This window comes from Myodes glareolus, chromosome 9 (assembly GCF_982192425.1).
Source record: "Myodes glareolus chromosome 9, mMyoGla1.1, whole genome shotgun sequence".
Taxonomy (NCBI): domain Eukaryota; kingdom Metazoa; phylum Chordata; class Mammalia; order Rodentia; family Cricetidae; genus Myodes; species Myodes glareolus.
In genome coordinates this window covers 77,618,938-77,645,920 of record NC_142034.1, presented here as the reverse complement: position 1 = coordinate 77,645,920, position 26,983 = coordinate 77,618,938, and the positions used below count along the sequence as shown (strand labels likewise).

General features: G+C 39.6%; 1 protein-coding gene and 1 long non-coding RNA gene across 6 annotated transcripts in view; one reads left to right on the top strand and one right to left on the bottom strand.

The window, feature by feature from the left end:
• LOC125401618 (uncharacterized) overlaps window positions 1-26,983 on the top strand; it is a 159,215-nt gene that overhangs the window by 88,994 nt on the left and 43,238 nt on the right. The window lies entirely within an intron of this gene.
• Window positions 16,629-26,983, bottom strand: part of Sgcd (sarcoglycan delta) — a 544,863-nt gene continuing 534,508 nt past the window's right edge. For all 4 annotated transcript variants that reach the window (XM_087910697.1, XM_087910695.1, XM_048435922.3 and 1 more), the window contains one exon: window positions 16,629-24,921. In XM_087910697.1, the coding sequence (XP_087766823.1) occupies window positions 24,748-24,921 (174 nt within the window). In that variant the 3' untranslated portion in view covers window positions 16,629-24,747. The remainder of the gene's footprint in view (window positions 24,922-26,983) is intronic.

Sequence of the window (26,983 nt, the reverse complement as noted above, 5' to 3'; positions counted from 1 at the left end):
AGGATTATTCTTCTCTCAGTTAAGAGTTTCCTTGGCAGTAAGAACCTTTATTGTTTCATGAGGCCTCACTTACCTATTGCTGGCCCTATTTCCCATGTGATTAGAGTCTTATTCAGAAAGTCTTCACCTGTGTTTAAATTTTACTTGTACTCTCTGCTTTATCCTCTAGCTGTTTCAGATTTTTCTGTCTAACATTGAAGTCTCTGATCTATTTGGAGTTGATTTTTGTGTAAGGTGATATCTATCTATCTATCTATCTATCTATCTATCTATATATATATATATATAAACATAAACTATATGTTGAAGAGACTATTTTTCCCAGTCATTATTTTTGGCTTTGTCAAAAATCATGTGGCTATAGTCATGTGGACTTATATATGGATCCTCAATTCCATCCTATTGCTTATGTGTCTGTTTTTGTACCTGTATCATTCTCTCTTAGGGCTCTATAATATAACTTGAAATCAGGTTATGAAGCCTTCAGTCGTGTTTTTATTAATCAGAATTGCTTTGGTTATCTGATGTATTTTCTGCTTCCAAGTACATTTGAGGTTTTTTTTCTCCCTGTTTTTGTAAAGAATAGAGTTGACATTTTAATTAAAATTGTGTCAAAATTATAGGTTGATTATGGAAGTATGGCCATTTTCACCTTATTAATCCTATCAATCCATGCACATGTGGAAATCTTCCAAAATTCTAAGTTTTGTTTTCAATTTCTCCAGTGTTTTGAAGTATTCCAAAATATTTTGGGCAGTTTTCTTTCTTTTTATTTTTTTTAATCGATATTATTGTGAATGGGTTTGCTTCCCTAATTTTATTTTTAATTTGTTTATCATCAGTTTATAGGAAGGCTACTTGATGAAAGTGTTTATCAACTTCCAATGTTTCTTAGTGGAGTCTTTGGGGTGGCTCATGTATCAAATTGCATTATCTGCAAAAAGGGTACTTTGACTTCTTTCTTCATATTTGTATCCTTTTGTTTTCTTTTTCTTTTTTGTCTTATCTCTCTAGCTAAGACTTCAAGAACTATATTGAATAGGAGGGGGAGAGTAGGCACCCTTGTCTTGTTCCTGATTTTAGTGGGATAACTTTTGAGTATTTCTCCATTAACCGTGGATCTATGTGTGGGTGAAGTCTCTAATGCAAATAGCAAACCACAGTTAGGGCTGAAGTACTGGTATATTCTCAAACTTCAATAACAAATCAGGTTGGGGCTAAATGAATGAGCTCTCTTACCATAGATGGCAAATAGAGCAAGTTCTGGAGTATGGGCATACTCTCTGACTTCAGGGTCAAATGGAGATGGATCCAAAGTACAGGTGGATTCTCTACTTCAAATAGTGGATCAGAATTGGGGCTGAAGTATGGGCATGCCTTTTGACATTGGGTATTGAACTAGAGCTAGGGTTACTAAAGCTTTTCTTAAAACTTTCACACATATTATATATCATACAAACACAATAAAGATACACATGTGTGCATGTGTATAGAGAGGGGAAGGAACTTATTTCATGTTTTCTATTTGTGTGTGTGTGTGTGTGTGTGTGTATTTGATGTGTGTAGTATATATGTTTGTGTGGGCATGGGTCTGCCACACCACATGTGTGGGGATGAAAGGCTAACAACCCCCCAGTGTTGGTCTTCACTTTCCACATTGCTTTTAGGCAGGGTCTCTTGTTGATCACCCCTAAGTATGCCAGGTTAGTTGGCATTGTGTTCTCCTTTTATTTTTTCCTTTGATGATTGTGTCAGTTTGAATGAGAATTGCTTCCACAAGCTCATCTGTTTGAATATTTGATCCCCATTTGGTTTAACAGTTTGGGAAGGATTAGGAGGTATGGTCTTGGAGGAGGAGGTGTCACTAGGGGCAGGGCTTTGAGGTTTCAAAAGCTCATGCCATTCCTAGTGAGCCCTCTCTCTGCTTTCTGCTTGTAGATGGAGATGCAAGGTCTCAGCTTCTGCTCCAGCACCATGCCTGCCTGCCTGCTACCATGATTTCTGCCATAATGGTCATGCATACTAACACTCTAGAACCATAGGCCCCAAATTAAATGCTTTCTTTTATAAGTTGCGTTGGTCAAGGTGTTTTGTCATGCCAATGAAAAGTAACTAAGATAATGATGCCACAATAATTAACTTTGAACTCTTCCTCATTATTCTTCTATAATATTGATTTATTTGGATTGCATTTCTAAGTTATAGAACTATTGTTTACTTAGTATTGCTTTTCTTCATGCTTGAGGCCTTACCCATCAGTTCGAGATGCTTATTTTGCTAATTTTCTGTCTCTAATAGTTTTTAAGATCAGTTTCTGCTTTAGAATCTCTGCAAAGTACATAAGAGCAGAGGCAGGTCTTGCATTTTGAGTTTAGCCTTCTCCCCAAATGGATAGCAGGACAGCTCCTCCTCCTTCCAGGTGCTGTCAGTGAGGCTGATCTTTACCCCCAATGAATGGGGAGCTTGGCCTACTCTTTCCGCCTCCCAATTGTTCTCTGTTCAGCATGGAGCACACTACTCTTTTAACCTCCAGCAACCTCTGCTTAACTGGATCTTGGGGTTCAGAGGTCCCAAAGGATGGTTAGTCTTGCTTCCGATTCATTTCTATGAGTTTCTGCTTTACAGTAAGAATATCACATCCTAAAGATGAGCTTACATATTTTTATATTTTCCCATTTGATGTATGTTTAGATTAGGGGGTTGTCAAGAGGGTTGTCTTGTTGCATTGTCCTGAGTGAACTTTGAACTATCTCACTGGACTTCTGAAGGGGCAGATTTTGGTCTGTGGCGTCTAGTCTCCCACCACATCCACAGTGTGTCCTATCTTTTGGCATTTTGGTCTCTGACATAGTATAGTGTTAAATGTCTAGGACTAGTAACTTCTGACACCTGTCTCTGGTTTAATCTCAAATGATCTCCATCCTGTTCCTTCTGACTGGCCTCCCGGGCTCTCCGTGTATCCCTTCCATCTTTGAACATGTTTGGAATGGCCAATTATAGAAGCTCTCCTTAGCAACCAAGAGGTCGTTCTCGTCCCCAGAGGACAGATTAACAGCCACAGTGTCCCAGCAGGTGAAAAGAAAGTCATTGTGTTCCAGATGTCTAATTCACAGAAGAAAATGAAAATGAGCAAGCAAGGGAAAGTTCAGTGTTCCTGATTAACGCGCCGAATAACTTACATTTTCCAAGAACATAGCTCGGTCAGAACACTCTTCTAAAACTCCCTGTGCCTGCTTTCTCCTCATCAAATCTCAGCTCAGATGTACCTCCTTGGGGGAGAGTTTAATTCTGTGGCAGCACTTTTGTGTTAACTCAAACAGTTTTGTTTATTTACACACGGGCATTGCTGCTTCCCACTATTATATAAACTCTTTGGAGGCTGTGCCTACTTGTTTTTGTTATTATAATTTCCAAATATATGGTACCATCAGCAATGATCTTCACATACTAGTTAATAAGTAACTAGTTAAACAGAATGAACTGGTCTGACCATGATTCAGCACAGGAACCTTTTTATTTAACTTTTACTATAAAAATTTCAAATACAAGAAAGTAAAAGGAATGATAAACTCTTGTACTTATCATCCAGCTTTCGCAATAGATTTTTAGTTTGTCTCTCTACCTCCTCATCTCTGATCCTTCATGTGTTTTTCAGTTACAGCTTTATTGATGTATAATTTTATGCTCCATTAAATTTACCCATTGTAAGTATATAAGTCAGTAAATTTTTAAGTTAATTTATATAGTTATAAAATGACTAGTACAGTATAGTGTTAGAAAATTTACCTCTCTCCTGTCTGCGGGTAGGTAATGATCCCTCCCATCACACCTAGTCCCAAGTAGACACTAATCATCATACCTCCAAATTTCCCTCCTTTGAACATTTTATATAAGTGTAGCTATGTAGGAGCATCATTGCATCTGCCCCCCTCTCTTTCTCTTCCTCTCTCTCTCTTCCTCTCTCTCTCTCTCTCTCTCTCTCTCTCTCTCTCTCTCCTTCTCTCTCTCTCTCTCTCTCTCTCTCTTTCTGTGTGTGTGTGTGTATGTGTGTGTGTGTGTGTGTGTGTGTGTGTGTGTGTGTGTGTGTGTATAGCATGATGCCAGCACTGGCAACTCTGATGACAACTATTTCCCAGAACACTCTGCAGGACAATAGGATGTGGTGCTTGAGAGATGGACCAGAGGTTAAGAGTTTCAGGTCTAAAGAAAACTCTGTTTTCCCCTAATTCCAAAAGGCAGAGGGACACATGACTGTCTGTGGTACCTGTTAGTATACCAGAGCTCATGTTGGCCTCCAGGCTTCTGTAGTATTCCTAGTAGCTGTTTTCAAAGTCCATGCTAGCAACCTATCTCTGTTCACCTCCTCCCCTTCCCTGAACTCTCCCAGTTCATGGGCTTCCCTCCCCTTCAGCTATGCATTCTCTTTATAACCCTGATATTTCAGCTCTATTCTCTCTCTCTCTTTCCTCCCTCTGCTCTGCTCTCCCATGCTCCCCCCCTCCCCCTGCTCCTGCTTCTCTCATGGCCATGTCCAGTCTGCTGGACATGCTCAGTTTACTTCTTTCTTTCTTTGCTCTGGACTCTTACAGATGATTTTGGCTGTTTGTTCTTTTGTGTCTAGAAAAACACACAAACAGAACAGAACAAAAAACCCCACCATCACCACCACCATCAAAAACCCAACCCAAACAAACAAACAAAATACTAAAAACAAAAACAAAGCAAACAAATAAAACAAAAAACCCTAACCCCATTCCCTTAAGTATACCATTCTTGCCTCCTTGGCCGAGGCACCCCGATCCCCACCATACACATTCTTAAAAAACACACAGATAAAGAACATTTGTCTGATATATTTCTTTTACATGGCAAAGGCACTAAGGTCCTGGGCATAGTCACACAACTAACTGTTGACCATACTGGAAAATAGGTTGTCCTTTTTTCTCCCTCTGTGCCATGTGACCTGCTTTTAAAGGAGCATCAATCAATGGTGACCCAACCATGTGGCTGGAGCTCAGCCAAGGAAGACACACTGAGCAGATCCCAGATCTGTCTCTACCCTTTCCACACATATCTGCTTGGATCATTCTGAGTGTCTTTCTGGCTCAATTTTCAAGCTCTCAATACAATGTCGACATCGTACTTAGATTACATGCTCACTGAGCAATTAAATAAGATAATTTGAAAGGTTATTTGGAAATATGAGAATTCAGTTTGAGAGAAGCAATAAAAAGTATAAATAAGATAATCACTTTCCTTGTGTTCAGAACATTTATTGTACAGAAAAAGATGGATGGTCAAGAGCAGGGAAGATTATCATAGGGGCCCTAAGATAAGAGGTCATTAAGCAAGAACAGAGGTTTGAATAAAGGCTAACGCAAAGAACTTACCATGGTTACCAAGAGCATTGGAGAGTGGGCCCCTTCTGTTTGTCTAATAAAATGTTTTTTATAACAGAATCATGTTAGATTCTGTCAGAATCATGATAGATCTGTCAGAAGAAGGGAAATCAACCATGCAAATTATAAACTGTGTCAGAGATCTGTCTGGGGTGCTGTAAAATGATCAAAATGGAAAATAAAAAGCAAGCAAATCCGACCGCCTTCATTTCATTGAGCAGTTATTAGTGGATGCTACTCTGTGCTCTTCTGAGTTATGTGAATGTCGTGGGGGGGGATGGGAGCGGGTCTGGTGACTTCCTGCAAGGAAATGAAGCTTGTTAGGTCACTAACAGAGCATAGCACACTCTGCATTCAGTCCCAAGATGGACCAAGAAGGATTTTTAAATGGTGGTGGGCTTTTAAAATGAACAGTTCCATTTGGGATGCAAGGGAAAAATTAAATTGGAGATTTGAGCCTTTTAGTGCAGGACAAAATAAAAAGGCAAAGGTAGGGTAGTGAGAGTGTTAGGGACTCATATGGCTGAGGTCAGGTGTGACAGTCATTCTCTATGAGGCTGTGTCCTATCTCCATGGCCCATGGGTTGGGCATGGTTTTATTGTGCTGTCCAAACCACTGATATGTGAAGATTTATGTCAGTTTGGGCTGAACTGTACTCTCCCAAAATTTTAGGACCATAAGTAGTTTAGATTTAGTTAATTTTTAATTATTTTTTTAAAAAACAATTTGCAGTATTTTTTATAAACATCATGAGATATCTGGGAGATGAAATCTAAATCTCAGCAAGAACTAATTTGTGTTTCTTAAGTAGCCTGTGCATATATACCCTACAGGCAACTATATTCACTGCTTGGGCATGTAGCAAAGATTGGTGCTATGGAATTTCCCACCTGTGTGTATAAGAGAGATCTTTGGGAGGTATACTTCACACAAAGAGTTAAAGTCATCAGGGGCTCTGATCTGTACCCATCCAGAGGGAAATAACACAATCCTCTAATTAAGGTTCTAGGACAGAGGAAAATAGCTTCCTACTGTATCACCATGAGATCTCATCCCCCACAGGCATTCTACCAAAATGTCCCCATAAGGTACCACTGAGAGACCTTCCCTGGCCAAACAGGTGAGGTCTTACAAACTTGGACTTTTAGTCTACAAATTGTGGGTTGCATATTATTCTTTTTGAAAATACTCAGCCTCAGATATTTTGCAGTAGTAATGGAAAAAGGAAAAAAAAAAGGCATGACTAATACGGAGAGGAGTGGAGTACATACACAGGTCTTCCTAAAATTAGAAAGGCTCTTTTGTGTCTGTATCCTCTATGGACACCAGCCTTTGCCCTGAGAGTCATGATTTGCCTGGAGATTACCTATTTGGGAGAGGGCAAAAAAGTTAAAGAAAGTGTGCTAGTTGTACCATATTACAGTGCAGAGCCTGAATATATCCACTTCAGAATTCATAGAACCTCAAATGTTTTGGAATTAAAAATTTGGAATTTGTTTACTTGGTATTATGGTAATTTAATCGAATAATTTTAATAATTCTCTGCATAACCTAATATTTATAGTATAGGCTCTTCTACTTACAGAATGATTGGTGCTCAAAAAGTCTCAGATTTTAGAGTTAAGATTTTTGGATTAGGGATGCACAGTCTTTATCAGTTATTTGGCTTTAAATAATAAAGTTGGACCACTGTAGTTATAGTCCATAAAAATGGAAGAGGGGTTCTTCATTGCTTGTTGGATTGCCCATTATATAGGATTTTCTTGTATGTGTGAGAAACTTTTTTTCCTGCTTGGTTGTTTTATTATAATAGTTTTGAAATTATAGTATAATCACATCATTATCCCTTTTTTCATTGCAATCCCTCCTATGCAACCACCTTGCTCACTCCCAGATTCGTTGCTTATTTTCTATAATTATTGGTGTGTGTGTGTGTGTGTGTGTGTGTGTGAGAGAGAGAGAGAGAGAGAGAGAGAGAGAGAGAGAGAGAGAGAGAGAAACAGGGAGACAGACACACATACACACAGAGACAAAGAGAGACAAGAGAGAGGCAGAAAGAGATGACACAAAGAGAGTTTTCCTGAATAGATATTTACCATTTTCTCAGTCTGTATGCTACCTGTATGTATATCTCAGGGTTGATCACTTGTTACTGGGTAACCACTTGGGGTGAAAATCCCTAAGGAAGACCATTTATCTATTCTCAGTATTGCCTAGTTTTCTGTAGCTCTTTGTTTAGGAGTAAAGCCCTGAACTTGTCCTTTTCCATGTTACCGTGTCCATTGGTGTAGTCCTTGTTAAGGTGGAATGTACACACACACACACACACACACACACACACACACACACATTTTTAATAGAGAGGTGGATGTTTAATCAGATGTTGTCAGAGGAATAATGAACTACAGCATCATGGAGGTGAGAGAAATGAGTTTTGATGTCTGAACATCATGGAAGGATGGGTTAAAATGTACCCAGCTTGGGCAGCTGTGGTAGCTTCTATGTAATTTTAGCACTCAGGAGGTAGAGACAGGGTAGCCCTTGAGCAAGCTGATGGGGTAGACTACCCAGATTGATAAGTTTCAGGCTCAGTGAGAGAGCCTGTGTCAGTAAACAAGGTGGCAAGCAAATGAGCAAGACACCTGATGCTCACCTCTGACCTCCACATGCATAATTTGCACGTGCAACTTCACACAGCAAATCACCACACATGTGGACACACAGAGTCGTGTTCAGGCATATCAGATACACACACACAAGTGCAATATATATGTATTTCAAACCCAATTTATCAAAACCAACCAACCAACCAACCTGAAATGTTCAGGCTGGAAAAAATATGTAACTCTGATGAAAGTGGATTAATCTGTGATCAGAAGCTCTATAAGGTTTTGTCACAATGAATTGACAGATATCCGTTTCAAGTTGTGATCAAAAGTTCGCTTGGTTCCTAGGGTTTTTTTTTTTTTTTGAAGAGGGGGAGACTTGGGCCATTCCTCACCTTGCTACAAATCGTTTATGAGATCCCATTGACTTAAACCTTGAGCATGAACAGAACTCCCATGTGTGACTTGTTATTGGATATTGGCTCCATGACAGATCTTTGCAACTCCCATAGCAACTAGAACAATTTCAAATATGTCATTCTTCTGTGGGATGGAGGAAAAGGCAGCCTTCAATTCGCATTATTATCTACACTCAGAAGTCTATTCAAACTTGGCCCATTGGTAGATTTGAATAAATAAACTGAGGTTGAAATTAAATACTTTAAAGCTTGACTAGATCCCCAGATTGTTCTCTGGACAGAGGAGAGGGTGCCTGAACTGGCCTTGGCCCATAACCATACTGATGAATATTTTGCATATCACCATAGAACCTTCATCTGGCAATGGATGGAGATAGAGACAGAGACCCACATTGGAACACTGGACTTAACTCCCTAGGTCCAAATGAGAAGCAGAAGGAAAGAGAACGTGAGCAAAGAAGGCAAGACCAGAGGGAACTTTCACCCGTTGATGGATGGAGATTGAGGCAGAGACCCACAATGGAGCACTGGACTGAGCCCCCAAGGTCTAAATGAGGAGCAGAAGGAGAGAGAACATGAACAAGAAAGGCAGGACCGCGAGGGGTGCGATCGCCCACTGATATAAGGGGACTGATCTAATGAGAGTTTACCAAGGCCAGCTGGACTGGGACTGAACGAGTACGTGATCAAACCAGATTCTCTGAATGTGCCTGGCACGGGGTCTTTCTGAAAAGCCATTGACAATGACACTGGGAATTGTTTCCTCTGCATATACTGGATTTTTGGGATCCAGTCTGTTTGGATGCTCACCTTCCTGGACCTGGAGGGAAGGGGGAGGAACTTGAACTTCCCACAGGGCAGGAAACCTTGACTGCTCTTAGGGATGGAGAGGGAGGAGGAGAGGGAGTGGGGGGAGAGGGAGGGTGTTGGGAGGAGGGGCGTAAATGGAAACTTTTATAAATTAATAAACTTTTATAAATAAAAGAAATCATCTTTGTTTATTCATTGTACAGAATTAATGGTTATTCTCAAGAGAACAGAAGAAAACAGGAACAGTCATGCTTTAATGCTTTAATGCTTTAAGATGATTTTTAATTATCTTAAAAATACATATTTTTGATATTTACAGTGTACTCCAAAATTCACAGTTTGATATTGTTGCCCCTAATGTAATAGAATTAGAAGGCAGAGAGAGCCTCTGAGAGGTGATGCGGAGCCAAGGCAGGACCTCGTCAACTAGATGCATGTTTTTATTTTTATTAAAAGAAACCCCAGGGGGATCTCTAATCCCCCCTTTTTTGTGTGAGGACATAAGAATTTGATAACATGAAACCTGGAAAAATGCCCTCACTAGAACCATACTGGCATTCTGATCTCAGACTCCGGAATCATGAGAAAGAAATATCTGGTATTTATAAACAACATAGTTTGTGGTGTTTTGTAGTGGCACTGACAATCAAGAATTAACTACCTACTTTAAAGTAAATGCAACCTCAACTTAACGTCTCTTATTTTATACATATGACATGTTCTATGGCTCCCAAATTATTTTAACTTATCTTCCAATGATTGGATGTGATGGAATTTATGTACCTATTACTCCAACTGTTGAGATAAAAGTCAAATTGTAAACTATATTTCTTTATCAAAATGCAATAAGTAATTTTTGGTCTATAAATTTTGTTTCTTCTAAATTATTTGTGCTATAAAACTTGTTGACTTAGTGCTATAGAAAGAGCAGATTTTATTCTTATTTTGTAAAAGTTTTATTTCACAAATACTGTAACTATAAGAATGACAAAAATGCCCACAGCATTGGCACTCAAATATATCAGTTTGCTTATCTTCCAGTTTCTGTAGAAATGTTGACTCTTGCATATACATCACTTTTACACATTTGTCATTAAGTTCTGCCATATTAAGATAGAAATCCTACAAATCTTTGGAATGTCTCTTTGATAGTTTGTCAGCTTGAAACACCATTGTCTAGTTAACGTCTCCTTCAATGATAAGGTAGCATTGTGAGTTTTTTTTTTCATTTCTGAGATCTACTGTTTTGCACAAGTCTTTGAGAACCGCTTTTTTCTATCTAAATATTATTGGAAGGGTGAATTTTGAAAATAAGTTTGCTGGGCCTAAAGCTATGAATATTTTTATAAGCTTTCTGACAGAACACACCAGTGCCTTCTGCCACCAGCACACAGATGTGCATCTGTCTCCATCCTTCTGCCACCAGCACACAGATGTGATTCTGTCTTCATCCTTCTGCCACCAGCACACAGATGTGCATCTGTCTCCATCCTTCTGCCACCAGCACACAGATGTGCATCTGTCTCCATCCTTCTGCTATCAGCACACAGATGTGCATCTGCTTCCATCTTTCTGCCACCAGCACACAGATGTGTATGTCTCCATCTTGACAGAAAAAAGACAGGGAATCTCCTAGCATGGAAAGAGTTATCTGTGATCTTAGCTCTCAGCTGTAGGATCGCCCTTCATGCATTTCTCAGTTTTGTTGAGAAATACTTCTTTCAAATGTCATAATAATGTGCACTTTACTGTGTTCTATTCAGGGTTAAATAATAAAGTATAAACCTATTATTTAACATGATCCCTAATTTGACATTCACTATTTAACCAATCTGATAATTAGAAAAACTAAAGGTTAGGGCATCTATTCCCCATGAGACTTTGATTTCTCAGATCCTTAATATTGATAATCAATTTGAAAGGATCTAGAAACTCGTAGAAGATAAGACTTTAAGCACTCTGTTAGAGATTATCTAGGTTAGGTTAGTCTGTGAGGTATTGTCATCATTGAGTCAGTTGATGTGGGAAGACCCATTTTACTGTAAGCATTACCATTCCATGGGCGAGGTTCCTGGACTGGACAAATAAACAAACAAACAAAAATGATGATGCAAGTTGAGTACTAGCAATCATCTGGTGTGGGAGAATTGTCTGTAATCTGTCAATTATATTTTAAATAAAACACTGACTGGCCAGGCAGTAGGTGTAGGCAAGAAAACCAGACAGGAAGTGGAAATGATGCAAGGAGAGCAGGAGAATTCTGGGGAGGAGGAAGTTGATTCCTACACTCTTGCCCAGACCACCAAAGAAGCAACATGTGAGCTGACAGCTGAAAAAGGTACTGAGCCACATGGCTAACACAGACAAGAATTATGGATTACTGTAAAATGTAAGAATTAGTTAATAAGAAGACTGAGCTAATGGGCCAATCAGTTTATAACCTAATGTAGACTCTGTGTGATTTTCTTTGGGACTTGCCCGCTGTGGGGTACTGGGTGGAACAGAAGCCCCAAGAAGCCAGCCCTCATGTTACAATCATCAGTCCCTGCTTCTTGCCTGAAGGCACAGTGTGAGCACCTGCTGACACCGACACCCTTGTCATGGTGTTCTAGTACCTTTGAACTGTGATCCAATGTCAGCCCTTCCTGGATGTTGCTTTTGTCAGGGGTTTTGCAACAGCAACGAGACATTAATGGAAGCACATTTCACCAAATTTTTGTAATAAATTTAACTACATTTTTAGTAGTTTATATATATTGTACTTTAAGTCATTTTCATATTTCTAAAGTCGGATTGCATCCTATGGTGAATATTCTCATTTTTTTTAAGTAAGTCTCATGTAACCCAGGGTATCCTTAAACTCACTCTAAAGTCAGAATGGCCGTGAACTTGTCTGTTTATAACTCCCAAATTTTGAGATTACAGGTATATATCACTATGCCTGGCTTTACACTAAATATTTAATGCAGTGGCATATTCTTATTTTGTATGAAAAATGTTCATTAATTCTGTTATAATCCCTAACGTCTTAGTATGGAGGAAAATGAATATTTTCACTTATGTGAATTATATATACTTATTGTCCCTTTTATGGATATATTAATATATTGAGAGCTTTATTATTAATCTGTATAAGCACTTTGAAGGTTATAATATTTAATCATTTATTCTGATTTTTGATATTATTTAATTATTTTTAAAAAGATATATTTGTAATCATATGTGTGTGGATCTGTGCACATTTGAGTGCAGTGCAGGAGGAGACCAGAGACTGTAGATCTCCTGGAACTTACGGTTTGGGAGTCAAACTCAGGTCCTCTGAAAGAACAGCATATTCTTTCAAAGGCTGAGTCACCTTTCCAGCCCCATTGTGTGTTTATTTACTTATAATAGACCTTTGACTGTAAATGACAGTGGGTTGAGTGAAGAAGGGACCTGAGAATTACGTATGCTGTTTGGATGTGGTAACATGTGCTTCTCATTATAGCACATGGGAACTGAGGCTGGAGTAGGTGAGTTTGAGGTCAGCCTGAGTCGTGAAGCAACCATATTTAATACCCGCCCCCCACACACACAAACCACACACAAATTCCTCAGAACTCTACAAACAAAACGAGCACTTGATGGGCTAGTTTCTCCTCCCAGATCATGGGTTAAATGATCATTTGTCCTGTAATTTTGTCTTCTCTTCTATGCTGTGCTATAGCTGTGCATTTTAGATCTCTGTGCACGCAGCATGCAAGGCTCTGAGTTTCCCTAAAGCAAGGAGCATGTGTTTTTATAAGAGCATAAGGACTCCACAGATATCAGATAACAGCACTGTTCTTAAGTATGGAGAAAATTTAACATAGTCTTTTGACTTCAACCAATAAATGGCTGCTCAGTTTTTCAAATATCGGTCTTATGATCTTTATGTTTTTCCCTTGGTTTGTGCTGATAGTCCATCTGTTTTCCCAGCATCCTATATTTCACATCTGTGGCTATTTCATTATCGTGATCATCCACTGCAACCTCAGTGAGTACAGAAATCACACGCATTTTCAAAATGGTTTTTTTTTCCTCTATGGTTGATTTGTAGTTTTAAAACTCTGTTAGCTTTTTGTCTTGAATCTACTGTTTTTCTTTGCTATTTGTTTCCCATTTGATTATACCTGAACATTTTTTATGTATTTCTTGGAACATTTTATATATATTCCTTAGAACAAAATGTCTTTTGGGTAGGATTCTAAATATGTAAGTAAATAAACTTGAGGGAAAGCAAGAAAAGCTCCATCATTTTTATCTCTTTACAGCTAAGGGTTGGTTATTGTATTCTTCACTGTTCGGAAACTGTATTTTTCTTAGCATAAGATAAAGGCACATTCCATTCTTCCACACAAAAGTTTATGTGTGTCTGGCTGCATGCACACTATACTTAGTATATGTTGTATTTATATAGCAAAGAGTATCAGACTTGGCAGAGTTTTCTCCATGAGAAGCGCTTTACAGCTGCTTGAGGAGCAAGCCCTCACCTTTCCTTTAATGCTTGGTGAGTTTTCCAAGTTCTGTATCTCACTGAGATTTTCCATTTTTTCATAGAAAGAAACTACACAATTTTTAATTTTACACATGTACTTTTAAATTTTGGTTTTATGTTTTAAATATTTATTAGCAGTAATGCCCCTTTTCGATTTATTTTAAAGACATGAAGTGTGGAACTCCTTCTCTTAGTCTATTTATTTTTGTCCCTGTGTTGATGGTTTTGGAATTTTATGGTGAACACTTTTACCATTTCTCTACTTGCAAATTAAAACATTTTTATATATCCGAAGACTTTCTATGCATATAGTTTGTAGTGAGTTCTTAAATTTTTCATTTTTGAAAGAGCATCTCACGATGTAGTACTAGCTGGCCTGGAATCAGAGATCCACCTGTCTCTGCCTCCTGGGTGCTGGCGTTAAAGGCATGGCCCCACCTCATTCCACAATTTGTGGTATTTAAAACTTTCCATTCCATACCTAGGCTGGTTCCTTTCTCAAACCACAGATTCAATAACAGAATGTTGTTCATTTTAAATTTCAGGGATCTCGTTAATGTAGGACACATGATGTATTTGTCTTTCAGTTTTGAGAGAATATTGTCGAAAAAGTTTAACCTTTACATTCTGATGCTCATGGACAGCCACAGAGAAGTTACTCTTTGCTGTCATGTAGAGGTGTGTATGTAGTATATGTGCATCAGGCCTTGCACATATGTATGTCTGTGTTTTATACTTTGTAATTTCATAGAAGCTACTTGATAGCGTGATAATAGCTTCTTCCCATAATTATATTTAATTTTTTTTCTTCTTGTTCTTATTTTTCATGGTTTTATACTTTTGTTTGCTGTCATTTAGTTGCTTCTTCATATATAATCAATGAGTTGGGACATATTACTAAATTGGCTCTCTCCTCAAGTGACATTACAAATATATATAATTCACTTTAAATATTATTCTTTAAGTCTAATTTTACTGGTGATTTTTGCATATCATTTTTAAAAATGCAACTCTTAACAAGGCCTCATAGTAGATGAAGACTAATTATTTGGGGTTATAACATGTTCCTTTGATTAATAACTACTTTCTGAAACGTCATTACTTTCAAATGCTTGTCTCCTACTCGAATGGACTATAATTCAAAAGATTATATTATCACATTTTAAAGTATAACACAGTATTTTGATATTTTACAAGTATTCATGATTATGCTTTATCGTTTGTGCCAAGGAGACTCAAAAGTTCATCTTTTACCCTCCTATTGAAGAGTAAAGAAGGTATTGGAGCAGCAAATTGATTCTCACTTGTTGCCAAGTGTTCAGTATTGTTGAGCGTTATTAAAACATTGGCAAATGCAAACTAAAGTGAACTTGCCATTGTCCTTAACTGGAGATGCCAATTCCTGTGTGTTACTCGCGGCTTCTTTTGAAATGTGTTTATTGTGTCTATTACTCTGTGCATAGATTCCCCACTCCTGCCCCTTTAATTTGGCTCTTAGACTCAAGGAGGATGCTCCATTATAGGATCTTACATGATAGGGTCATGATACAAACAGATCTAGCAGTTGCTGATTTATATCTATTTGCTACTTTGGAAAATCCCCTTCTTTGAAGAAAAGGAACACAACCATTTTTCTTTAAAGCTTCTTGGTTCCTACTTATGCTCTCTAATTTTGCATTAACCATGAAGCCAATAGTTTGATTTGTCAGTGTTTGCCTGCATTTCTACCTCTTGAGTGTTTCTTTATCTTTTTAAACTATGATTAAACTTTTTTTTTAACCCGATCTTTTAACTGGCAACTTAATTCTCTTTGATTTAGATTGCTTTTTTCTTTTTAAACACCATCTTTGGACATTGATTGCACCCTGCTTTGCAGTGAGACTTTTACTATAGATAGCCCTTTGCTTTGAGGAATCTGTCTCTTCAGCATTATTGGGAGCCAGCAGGTAAATTTACTGAGAGGTAGCCTTTGATGAAAATACAACTGTAAAAGGGAATTGCTTTGTCATGAACAGGACATGAAAAATATGTGATAAATTTTTCTAGATTAAGAATTATCTGCGTTATAATACAATCGTGATGATTGATTTAGGTATGTGTTCAAGTTTTTAAACTTTAAATTTGAATGCAAATACTCTAAAGTTTCAGATAAATAAGTAGGTAAGACCCTAGTAAAATGCATTTTTATAAGGTAAAGTAATTAATGGTGGAATTAAGGGTTAGTGATGAGGACCCACAGAGAGATGAGACATGCGGTTGGGAAGGTTGGGTTCTGGGGCGGGTGGCGCTAGATGGGAGGCATTCTACATAGATGGAATACATGCTACGCAAGAATTTGTCACTGTGGAAAGAGAAAAGTGTAAAACGTGGTAAATGAAGGACTGAGTGTGATGAGTAGATCAAAGAGATTCTACCTTCTATGCTGTATGCTCTCACTGTGCCCCATATGGGAGTATGCTGGACTATTCTTTGAAAAAAAGATAAAAACTGACTTGACCAGGATTGAGTGCCTGGCTATATAGTCTCACAAGGGCTGCTGATTGAAGAAGGGATATCCTCAGTAGGGAATGACTTCTTCAAAGACTTGGAAAGCTGAGTAGTGAGTTCTTTCTCTAAATGCTCATATGGGTGACCTAGAGATTCATTAAGAATAGCTTTTCCCTTGACCTGTTCCAAATCACGACTCTCAAATTGCAGGTCATGCTTACTTTAAATTAACCTCTCTTTTCATAAGACAGTCCATGTAAGTAACTCTCCAAGAGCCAAAATGCCTCAGCTAACATGTTAGAACATTGATCAAAGCGATGTAGAAGAGAGATTAATGTGGAATTTTACTTGCTGTGAGAGAGGAGCTCCCTGAAGAAGTGGACAAGGTACTTTCCTTCTTACCAATCATTATTTTTTATTAATATATTTTACAAGACTGCAGTTGAAATAATATTAAATACAAATTTGTTTTTTATACAGAAAGTGTAATAAAGTTAAAATAGTTCCTTGTAATTCATAGCATTATTGCAATGCTTACAAAATTTTTGCATAGAGTGTGCAAGGATCGATGTTATTTAAAAATAAAACTAAAATACTTTTCTCACATCACACCAAACCCAGAGGAAAAAGAAAACAAAACAAAACCTAAAATAACACAAAAGTCAAATTCAAATTCAGATGAGGTTCATTTTCCAAAGTTTATATTCGCCAAACAAACCAACTTCCATGTCAACTTCTATGACCTCACCTTTTCTATTAAGCGCCCCAGAGTGCCTTCTCCAGAGGGTATTCAGTCCCATCATGACAGATGTCCTGCTTTCCTATCTAAAGCACGGGCACCTTCAGTAGGTTTCTGTGGCTTTGTGATCTCTCAGAGGGAAAATGCTAAGAGAGATGAGAAAATGTATCCCACTTCCTCATGAAAACATCAGCTAGAAGTGGCTTTTGTATGACTCTAACCTATGTAGCCCGTCAGTTCCTTTCCTTTGCTGTAATTTTCAGGGCTCTTGTGAGGTTGATGACATAAGACCCCTTAAAGGTGCTCATATACGATTTGTCATTTGGAAACTGACACCACTGGAAGGGAAATCCCTGACTGACCCAAGCAGAGTTCACACTTCACAGTTCTAGTGAATCCATTTCTAAGGTTATACGAGAGGTGGATGCAGACAAGCTCTAGCCCTGGGGCCGAGTATGAGAGTGTCCAGACTCACTATGTCACGGGAAGGCTGCACAAAGAAACACAAGCAACCCATCCTTATAGCATCTCTCGGTTCTGGGAGACCAACAGCATGACTGTCACAAGGGCATAGTGGTGTGTAATCTGTTCAGACAGTCCTTGGCTGAGTTCCAAAAAGATCTTGTCTATTTACTCTTATGGCCCAAACTCCAATTCTGTGTTCAGGAGGTGCCGGTGTTCAAAGCTACCCAGTTATAATGAGCTGTAGATTGTATTCGCTTCCCACTTTTTAGCTAGAATACCTACAGCCTCAGAGCTGAGGGTGGGACGCCAATATAAAAGAGGTGCCCTGGTTAAGGTAGAGAATGGCTATCATTTCCAACTCACAAGAATTGGTGGTGATGGCCTGAAAGCTCTAGTGGGAAGAATTCTGCACCTTGGGAAGGATATGGCCTTTAGTGATAGTTGTGAAGGGTTGGGGATGAAGTCACTACAGAGTCAAAGTGGCTTTCTTCAGGTGGTGTTGAATGCTTAAGTTTGAGTCCTAGGTGGTTCTCAGTGATAGAGATTGAGCCCCGACTTACTTGATGATTTTATTTCACTAGAAGTAGAGGGAGAGAAGAAAGCCTAATAGTATTAAGGATCTTACATAAGACATTTGATTTTTGGAGGGAGCTGTGGGAGAAAGAAATAATATATATTGGGAACAAAGCATTGTTCATCCATACAGATGTATTACCAAGCATTCAGATTTTCTCCTACATGTGAGACTCACAACTGAGATATCTTCCAGTCCTAAGGACTAGGAGTCTGACTTAACAAGCCTGATACCCAGAACAAAGCAGTTGCTTGGTTTTGTTATTGTTGTTCTAGATTCTGTAACGTAGACAGGCTTTCTCCATCTCCATTCTACATACCCACAATTTACTATTGTAGGCCACCCTGAGAAGAAACTACAGAAAATGGAGATGTGAAAGTTCTGTAGCCTCTTTCATTCTAGAAGGTCTGATCTAAAACCTAGGAGGGGAGCACTCCCCAGCAACTTGAAAACGAACTTGAATGTTAGTGAACTGCCCAGGGACAAGACTCCACACTCTGGCTTGGTCATATTTTAGATAGTAGATTTGAATAAGTTTCTTAACCTCTTGAGGTCCCAATTTCCATATCTGTAAACTGGAACCTTGTTGGGAGCTCAACTCTAAAGTGCTGTTCAGAGGAAAAAATAAATGGGTGCAGATAGAGCATTTTAGTGCAGTGCCCAATGCAGAGTTCAATGAATATTAACATACCAGTCTATTAACGCCTGGAAAGTGGAGTCTAGTTCTTTTCATATCTTGGGGTAGGCTGTGCATCCAAGAAAACCTCTTGTTTTATGCATGAGTTTTGAGGACATGGCTCTTTTTGTGGTGAAAATTTGATAGCTTCTCCCTGCCCCCATTCTGAAAGGAAATAGCCATGGCCCTCAAGATCCTAGAATCTCACGAGTCAGGTTAATGGGAGCACTAAACACCTCTTGGCCACTGCCACCTCTCAGTCCTCAGACAACCCACTCTCAGTTAAATGAACAGTCTGCTTTGGAGTTTTCTGACTTTATGAAATCTGAGCTATCTCTTCTTCCAGTGGCAGAGGCCCATTAAAGTGGGCTTTGAAGACACTTTGGGTATGGAGGGGGTAGATTTTTTTTTAAATCTTAAACGTCAGTTTTCTTTCTTGTTTCCTCAGCAAGGGCAGCTTCAAGTTTGTTGTATTTAGTGAGGAAGCAAAAGTCACATATTTGTCAGTGAGGATGGCAACACGCTGAATGAGGCTTTGGGCTGAGGACTCTGACTTCCTAGTAGGACAGGTAGATTGGGACTCCAAAGCTACTTCTTGCCTGTAGCAACTGTACAGGCAAGATCTTTTGATCTGTTCCAATTGGTAGCCTCCAAGTGTGTCCTGATGCTGCCTGATGCTGTGTTTAAGGTAAGGGGCAGCAGTTGGCATTGCTGCAGCTCTATTCTTGCAACTCTTAGGGATGGGTTTGACGGCATTCTTAATGTTGTGTTGTGGCATAACCCCCCTATGCATCAAAGGCTCTTGACATTTTCTCTTCCTCAGAAGAAGAGACTGATTTCTTACTCTGCCCACTTCCAAGATGGGGGAAGGAGGGACTAAATAATCTGTGTGAGCGTGGGTGTTCCCAGGGGATTTTCTCCTATACGTGTGCTCTACCTAAACTCAGAAAGAGGACCTCCCACAAGCAATTATTTTCCCTTTGCCATTCAGACCTGCCTTGACAAGTTTCAAGGACTCCATTACGGGCTTCTAGAAATCACATTGCTTTAGAAAGTGCTAATGCCTATGGTGCCTTGTGCTGCCTGAAGCAGCGGGTGGGTGGCTGCTCTATCACTGATCAGTGGTATGGTTTTGTGAATGGGAAATTCAGAGGCAACTGTACAGTTTAAAATTCCGATTACCACAGAGAAAGAGATACATCCCAGTGCAGTAAGCTTCACTATTTTCATGGAAATATGGTGAAACTGGGAAGCCTTCCTCCAAGGAAAAAGTGATGAAAATCTGCAAGAGAGACTTTTTATCTTTGAGATAAAAGGTCTGTTTTCCAAGGTCACTTCTTTCATTAGAACTCTTCCCTCACTTGCCTGCTAATGGTGTGCCATGCAAGTGTATTATTCAAGGAACTGATTCTTTCTCGTCTTTGTACCTAAGACTTCCTAAGGTGTGTGGTGTAGGGAGGGAGATCAGGCTTTGTTTGCAACTTACATAAATAAGATTTTTTCTTTTATTGATCCTTAATAAAGGATCAGGTACTTAGAGATGGATCAATTCAACCCTTTGGCCCAAGCATTATGCTATCTTTTGTTTAAAATAAATAAAACCAGGATACTCTCAATGGGTCTGATTTCATTGGTCAACTTGATTCTTCAAATGCATTCATGAGGAAGGCAGAGGGCTTTCCTGTAGTGATGTAGATCAAGGACCCCAAATGGTAGATTGTCTCATTGAAACACATCCTGCCTCTCCAAGGTAAATACACACACCCACAAAAGTTCACTTATCATGATGCTGTGTTTATCATAATAAGCACAACACCACTATCAGCAAAAGGGGAAGACCTATGGTAGCAAGTGATTTTACCACACAGAAGCAGAGGTGTGTGAAGATGAAACATATTCTTTCCGTATTCCCTCCACTCCAAGGGAGCAAAGACCCAAATTCCAAAGAGCAAAACCAAACTACCATTCATCTGGCCACTTCTAGAAATGGCTCCACAGAAAATATCTCACTGTTTATTCCTACCTATATAAAGGTGTTATTCTTTTGCTTTTTTTCCGGTTATTTATTGGTCTAACCTGGAGCTGTAGAACAAGTGGCTACAGTGGAGGTATAGGTAATGGAGATCATACAAGGTCAGAAGTATTTTCTGAAGAAACTAGGTATGAAAGTCTCTCTGGAACATGGGAAGATGCAAATTTTGTGGGTGTAAATGGATTTGAGTATTTTTAGGGAAAAGATTGTGAATCGAGATGGCTCTTCTTGACTCACTTTGGGTAAGGCATTGCTCACTTGAGAAGCATTGCTTCTGAGAAACACCGAGCCAGGCCCCACTGAATAGAGTGGGAGGAACACAGCTTCCTTATTCCCAAGCTGCTTTTCATTCCACTTTCTCGGTTACCCCGAGTCCTCTGAGCTGTCTTCTCTCTTAGATGTGTCCTTCTTAAAACTTCAGCCAAGTTTTATATTCCCAAGCCCCCATGGAAACATAGGCTACTCCTTGTTCCTGAGAAATCCACCTTCTGTTCCATTATGTCTAACACATTCTACAGGTGACCTATAGCTCTGGGGTCAGCACATGTTTTCTGCAAAGGGTTGTATAATCATAATGTTGTTTGCTGGCCATGAAGTCAATGGTAGGGGTACAGTGTGAAATGGCTCATATACGACATGTAAATATCTGTGGCTGTGGAGCCAGACTTGGGTCTCCAGTTTGTAGTTTATTGACCCTTCCATAGCGTCAACCCTCAAGTATTCTTTGGTCTATGGTTTGTCTAGAGAGAGAATAAGATGAAGGAAGCTAAAAGCTAGTTTGAGTCTTTCAGTGCTATTCCTTAGTCATGTAACAATTAGGAAACCACACACCAAGTTTCTACCTAGATAGATACGACCATGGAGCTCTTCAAAGCTTAGGTCATCTTGAGGTAGTCCCTCCAAATGAAACTCCCAAGATTTGCCAAACAGATGTGCTGAACTGAACTACATGATAATTGTATCTGGAGATCACATTTTGATTTGTAAAATGTTCTCTGACGAATATTAGCATACCAGAAGCTCTAAGATGCTGAAGGTTCATTTGAATCCCGTTATCCCACTAGCTGGTTAATAGACACAGGAGTGTGATTGTCTAGAAGACACTGTATATAAAGATTAGAAAGATTCCCATTTTCAAAAAGGAGCGGCAATAGACATTAATATAAATGCTGACCTCCCTCTCAGAATTCTGGCGAAAGCTTCTCTCATGACCATGGACAAATATTCTGGTTGGAGAGCATTGGGTGGGTAGGTTGAGGGGGGGGGTTCAATGACAATTAAGGATGCATCTTAGTTTCTAGTCTGAACTGAAATAAGTAATCTTCTCATGCCAGAGATCCTCCGTATTACCTGATATCCTGTGGTCCTTTAACATAACGGACAGCCAGGATTAACCAGAATTTTGTATCATTTATTGCTCCAGGGATTTCTTGATTAATATCCCCAATTATTATTTTATTGTGTGTTTGTGTGATTTGTCTGCTCTAGGATTCAATTTTGTATGTGTGACCATCATATTTTCAATTGTCATAAAATTCCCAAGGAATAGGTCTTTTATCCCACAGTTATAAATGAAATCAGAAACGGTTCAGGGAACTTTGTTTGGTCGTCTTCTTATCCGAAGACAATGGGTGTGAGATGGTCAAATGGAAAGGCAATTTGTCTTCTTAAACGAAATGAAACATCCCCTCCAACCACCACCAAACAACGCTATCTTCTTTATATACTTAGACACAAGGGACTTCAGAGTTATTGTTTAGCTGAAGAATATGGGGTAGGTGCTTCTAATAGCTAGGATGGGATTTTTGTATCTTGAAAAAGATACCTGTCTGTGATATAGGCAGATTCTGGCAGAAAGGGCCTATAAGAGGTTCAGTGACCTAAGACCACTTATAGAATCCCTTTTTAGATTCTCATACTGCAAATGGAAACATTTTAAGTTCCTGCCCTAAGATGGACCCACCCAGTGCCTCTGGGTAAGATAACACAGAGAGAGTGAGGGGAACCAGGCCTGGCCTAATAGCCAGAAATCCAAGTCATGGGTCAGGTTAGGATAGCCCCTGCTTTGTGGTAATAAGCAACTGAGGAATACATTCTGTGGGTGCCAACCTCAGCCTGTTTCTTGCGTGTCATATCAGAAATAGCGAACCTCTTTCTTGTCTCCTGTAACAAACTGTTCAGCTTGTGGAGTAAGAAAAATTAGAACCGTGTGGAGTACAAAAACAAAAACAAGTGTCACTCAGGCCTGTGAATACAACTTCCTTCAAGATTGTAGGGCCGTGGCTTCACCTAGTAGCATCAAGGATGAGCAAAACCAGTTATCCCTCCATTCGGAGTCCAAATGTGGAAACCATTTGGCTTGTCTGTCAGTTTCTGCTGCTCAGTCTTGACTCAACCATTTCCCTCCAACCACCCAAAATAAACTACAGGTAACAAGATAAATAGGATGTGCTTCTCCTTGCTGAGTGCATTGGCTTAAGGCATAGGCACATTTCCCCCTCTTTGAACAGAGATGGTGTAATCCCCTGTCCCAGCACAAGAGCTGGCCAGGGTGACCCTGGGGCATGGCAATGAAGGTAGGGTGATAAGAGGTAGCTGATGGCGGGAATTAGAGACTATTTCCATATAGGGGGATGGGGTGCTGCTGAGTCCAGGGGACACAGTGATTCTGATGAGGATAGATGACTCGGTTTATATTCATTTGCCATGAGTAATTCTGGCAGCATGTAGAATCTTAGGTCTGTGATTTCTAGAGAAACACAGCAGTGAGTTCTGGAATAGGAATACCCCAGCACGGACAAAATAGACAAGAGCAAAGCAAGAGAGTTTATGCCAGCCCTTGAGAATATGACATGTCTAAAAATGGCTCACTCATCTCAAGAAACTTATGAAAATTAGTTAGCTTCCCTATAGTACCCTTGGTTAGATTTCCATTTTAAAATAACATCTCTTGGGATCTGGGTTCACTCTTTTGTATTCTGATTGGTTTAATGAGGTTTTTTTTTTTAAGTTCATTTGTTGGATAAAGTCAGAAGTGAGAACCTAAAAGCTTGGGAGACAGCTTTCCCTTAAATGAGATGTCTCGTCCATGTAGTCTTTGCCTGTCTGGCCATTGAATAGCTTCTATGCTATGGCAGAGGAGCTGGTATCCTCTTCTATGCTGATTCAAAGCTCTTGCTTATTGACTGTGGGAGGATATGTGAGTCTAAAGGAAGTAGAATAAGTAGAAGTTAGATGAGTGGCTTACATTCTTTCAGAATTCAACCTGCCTGCCTCCATTCATTTAGCCACATAGCTCCTAATACGTTGGTCTACAATAATAGGGTGGCCATTTTTGAGTTTTTGTGGCTAATTTCTATGGGCATACCCTATCCTTTTCTTGAAGAGAAGAACTTGACCAGCTTGGCTGAAGCTAGGAAAGGGAAACCAAATATATATGTTTTTAAGACAGTCTCATTCTATAGCTCAGGCTGGCCCCCATCATTCCAACTTGCCTGGGGCTGGGATTACAAGTGGGTCAAATGTTTATCTTTTATGCTAATATATCATCCCTGGAGAGTGACCCAAAGATTCCCGCCATCACTGCCTCTAATGACTCAGAGAGAAGCTAGGTGATTACTTGAAAATATTGATGGATATTCTGTAAGTGCTCAGTCCACTGTGTGATTGGAAATTGCCTGGGGGAATGCTGATCCTGAATGAGTGCTTAGATTCTGTCGTGTGGGCGATGGGGGTGGGGTGGAAAAAATGACAGTGGATAATGTCACAGGGTCACCCATGGTTCCTTTTGTACTGAAACCTCATTTTATACAGAGGATATATATATATTTATTTATATATATTTATATATATTTATATCCACTCACACACACACACAACCCACTCATACACACACTCATACACACACGCACACAAAAGGTCTTTGATAGGCTTTCTGTGTTCTAGTAAAAATAGTTGGCAGCCAGTGTCTCAAGCCAAAAGGGGCCTTTATGCTGCTGACAATTGTCCGCTATGGATAGTCCTTCAAAGGCAGACACTTGTGTTTATCTGACAAGTGGAACCAGTTCCTGCCTGGGACAGGAATAACCTCCCATTGGCGCAGACGCAGACCTCGAAGACCTTCTGCCTCGTTCCTGTGGGTGTGTAGGATCCACGAGGCAGTCTAGGTAGTTTGATTTTCGCAGCATCTAACTTAATCTAGAGAGAGAAAATAGGAAAGAAAGAGTCAGTCAAGAGCGGCCATATGTAAGTTCTTGAAGCTCAGAAAGAGCTGAATATTCCATTCAATTTAAACCTCACATGTACTGATTTGGGCTGAGCAGTATTGGTTAGTGGGGTAAGACAGCCTCTATGGGGCTGGAGAGATGGCTCAGCAGTTAAGAGCACTGGCTGCTCTTCTAGAGGTCCTGAGTTCAATTCCCAGCAACCACATGGTGGTTCACAACCATCTATAGTGGGATCTGATGCCCTCTTCTGGCATAAAGTTGATAGAGCACTCATATAATAAAGAAATCTTTTTTTTTAAAAGTAATTTTATTAAATTATAAAAGTTTCCATTTCCGCCCCTCCTCCCACCACCCTCCCACTCCCCCCACTCCCTCTCCTCCTCTCTCTCCATCCCTAAGAGTAGTCAGGGTCTCCCACCCTGTGGGAAGTTCAAGTTCCTCCCCCTTCCCTCCAGGTCCAGGAAGGTGAGTGTCCAGACAGACTGGATCTGCAAAATCCAGTATATGCAGAGGAAACAAGTCCCAGTGTCATTGTCAATGGCTTTTCAGAAAGACTCCAGGCCAGCCACATTCAGAGAATCTGGTTGGATCGCGTCCTCGTTCAATCCCAGCCCAACTGGCCTTGGTGAACTCTCATTAGATCCATCCCCTTGTATCAGTGGGTGATCGCATCCAGACCCAAAAAGAGGAATATGGTATGTATTCACTCATATGTGGATTCTAACCATAATTAAAGGTCTTTGAGCCTATTATTCGTGATCCTAGAGAAGCTAAATAAGAAGGTGAACCTGATGAAAATCATGTAGCTATCTGCCTGGAGATTGGAAATAGACAAGAGTCCCAGAACCTTCATCTGGCGATGGATGGAGATAGAGACAGAGACCCACATCGGAACACTGGACTTAACTCCTTAGGTACAAACAAGAAGCAGAAAGAAAGAGAACGTGAGCAAAAAAGGCAAGACTAGAGGGAACCTTCATCCGACGATGGATGGCGATACAGATGGAGACCCACATTGGAGCACCAGACTGAGCCCCCCAAGGTCCAAATGAGGAGCAGAAGGATAAAGAAAATGAAAAAGGAAATAAGGACTGCGAGGGATGCGATCACCCAAAAATAAATAAATCTTAAGAAAAGACTGTCTCAAATCCTAAACTCACACACACACACCTATAATCTAGCAAGATTATGTCTTATCAGTTGATGTTAGCATTTTGCAAAAAGTGTGATATGCAGAATAAGAATAGTGTCATAGAGTCAACTAAATGTGGGAATGTCACAGTAAATGGGTTTCCTTACTACAGGGCATTGCATGTCCATGGCCAATATGAAGTTCCCAGAAGACAGTAGAATCTTTTAAAGCCATTAAAAGATTAGTGAATGACTTCCTCTTGCTTTCTTTTTATAATGGTGGCACTAATATTCAACAGAAGCCGAGGTGAAAGGTGTCATTAGGTTTTTGATTATCACTGCCTCCTCCAGAGGTCAAGTTTGAGTGGCTATGAGTTGCCTGTATGAGTCAGTTTCTGTTTTCATGAGCATGGCTTGCAGTTCATGGCTATTTGGAGAAGTGGTTGTTATGATGGGAGACTCTATGAGACAAATTCTTTTAAAACAGAAAAAGCAAAAGTCTAACTAAACCAAACATTTTAAAAAAGCTACTCATTGAGTGGATGTAATTATGCAAGCGAGCTAGGCACCCTCTAAGTAGACACCCAAGGTGGAGTACTGTTTGATCTTCAAAAGCCAGGCTGTCCTTTTAGTTTCATTCTTAAACAGTTCACTTATGTACACTTCAAAAAAATCCCTTTGTTATCTGCAGTCAAATCAGACTCTTGAGGAACTTGGCTTAATTTGTCTCTAAAATGACAAGTGGCATTTGTGTCCCATGACTGAGGTTGTGCTGGGGTAAGGAGAGTCAACAACACTTTACTCTTTGACCATCTATTCTGACCCTGTTAGCTTCTGGTTGGTTCTGACTCAGGGTAGTGATTAGACCTGACTTTCCATTCTTACAAGGAACCCAAGCACAA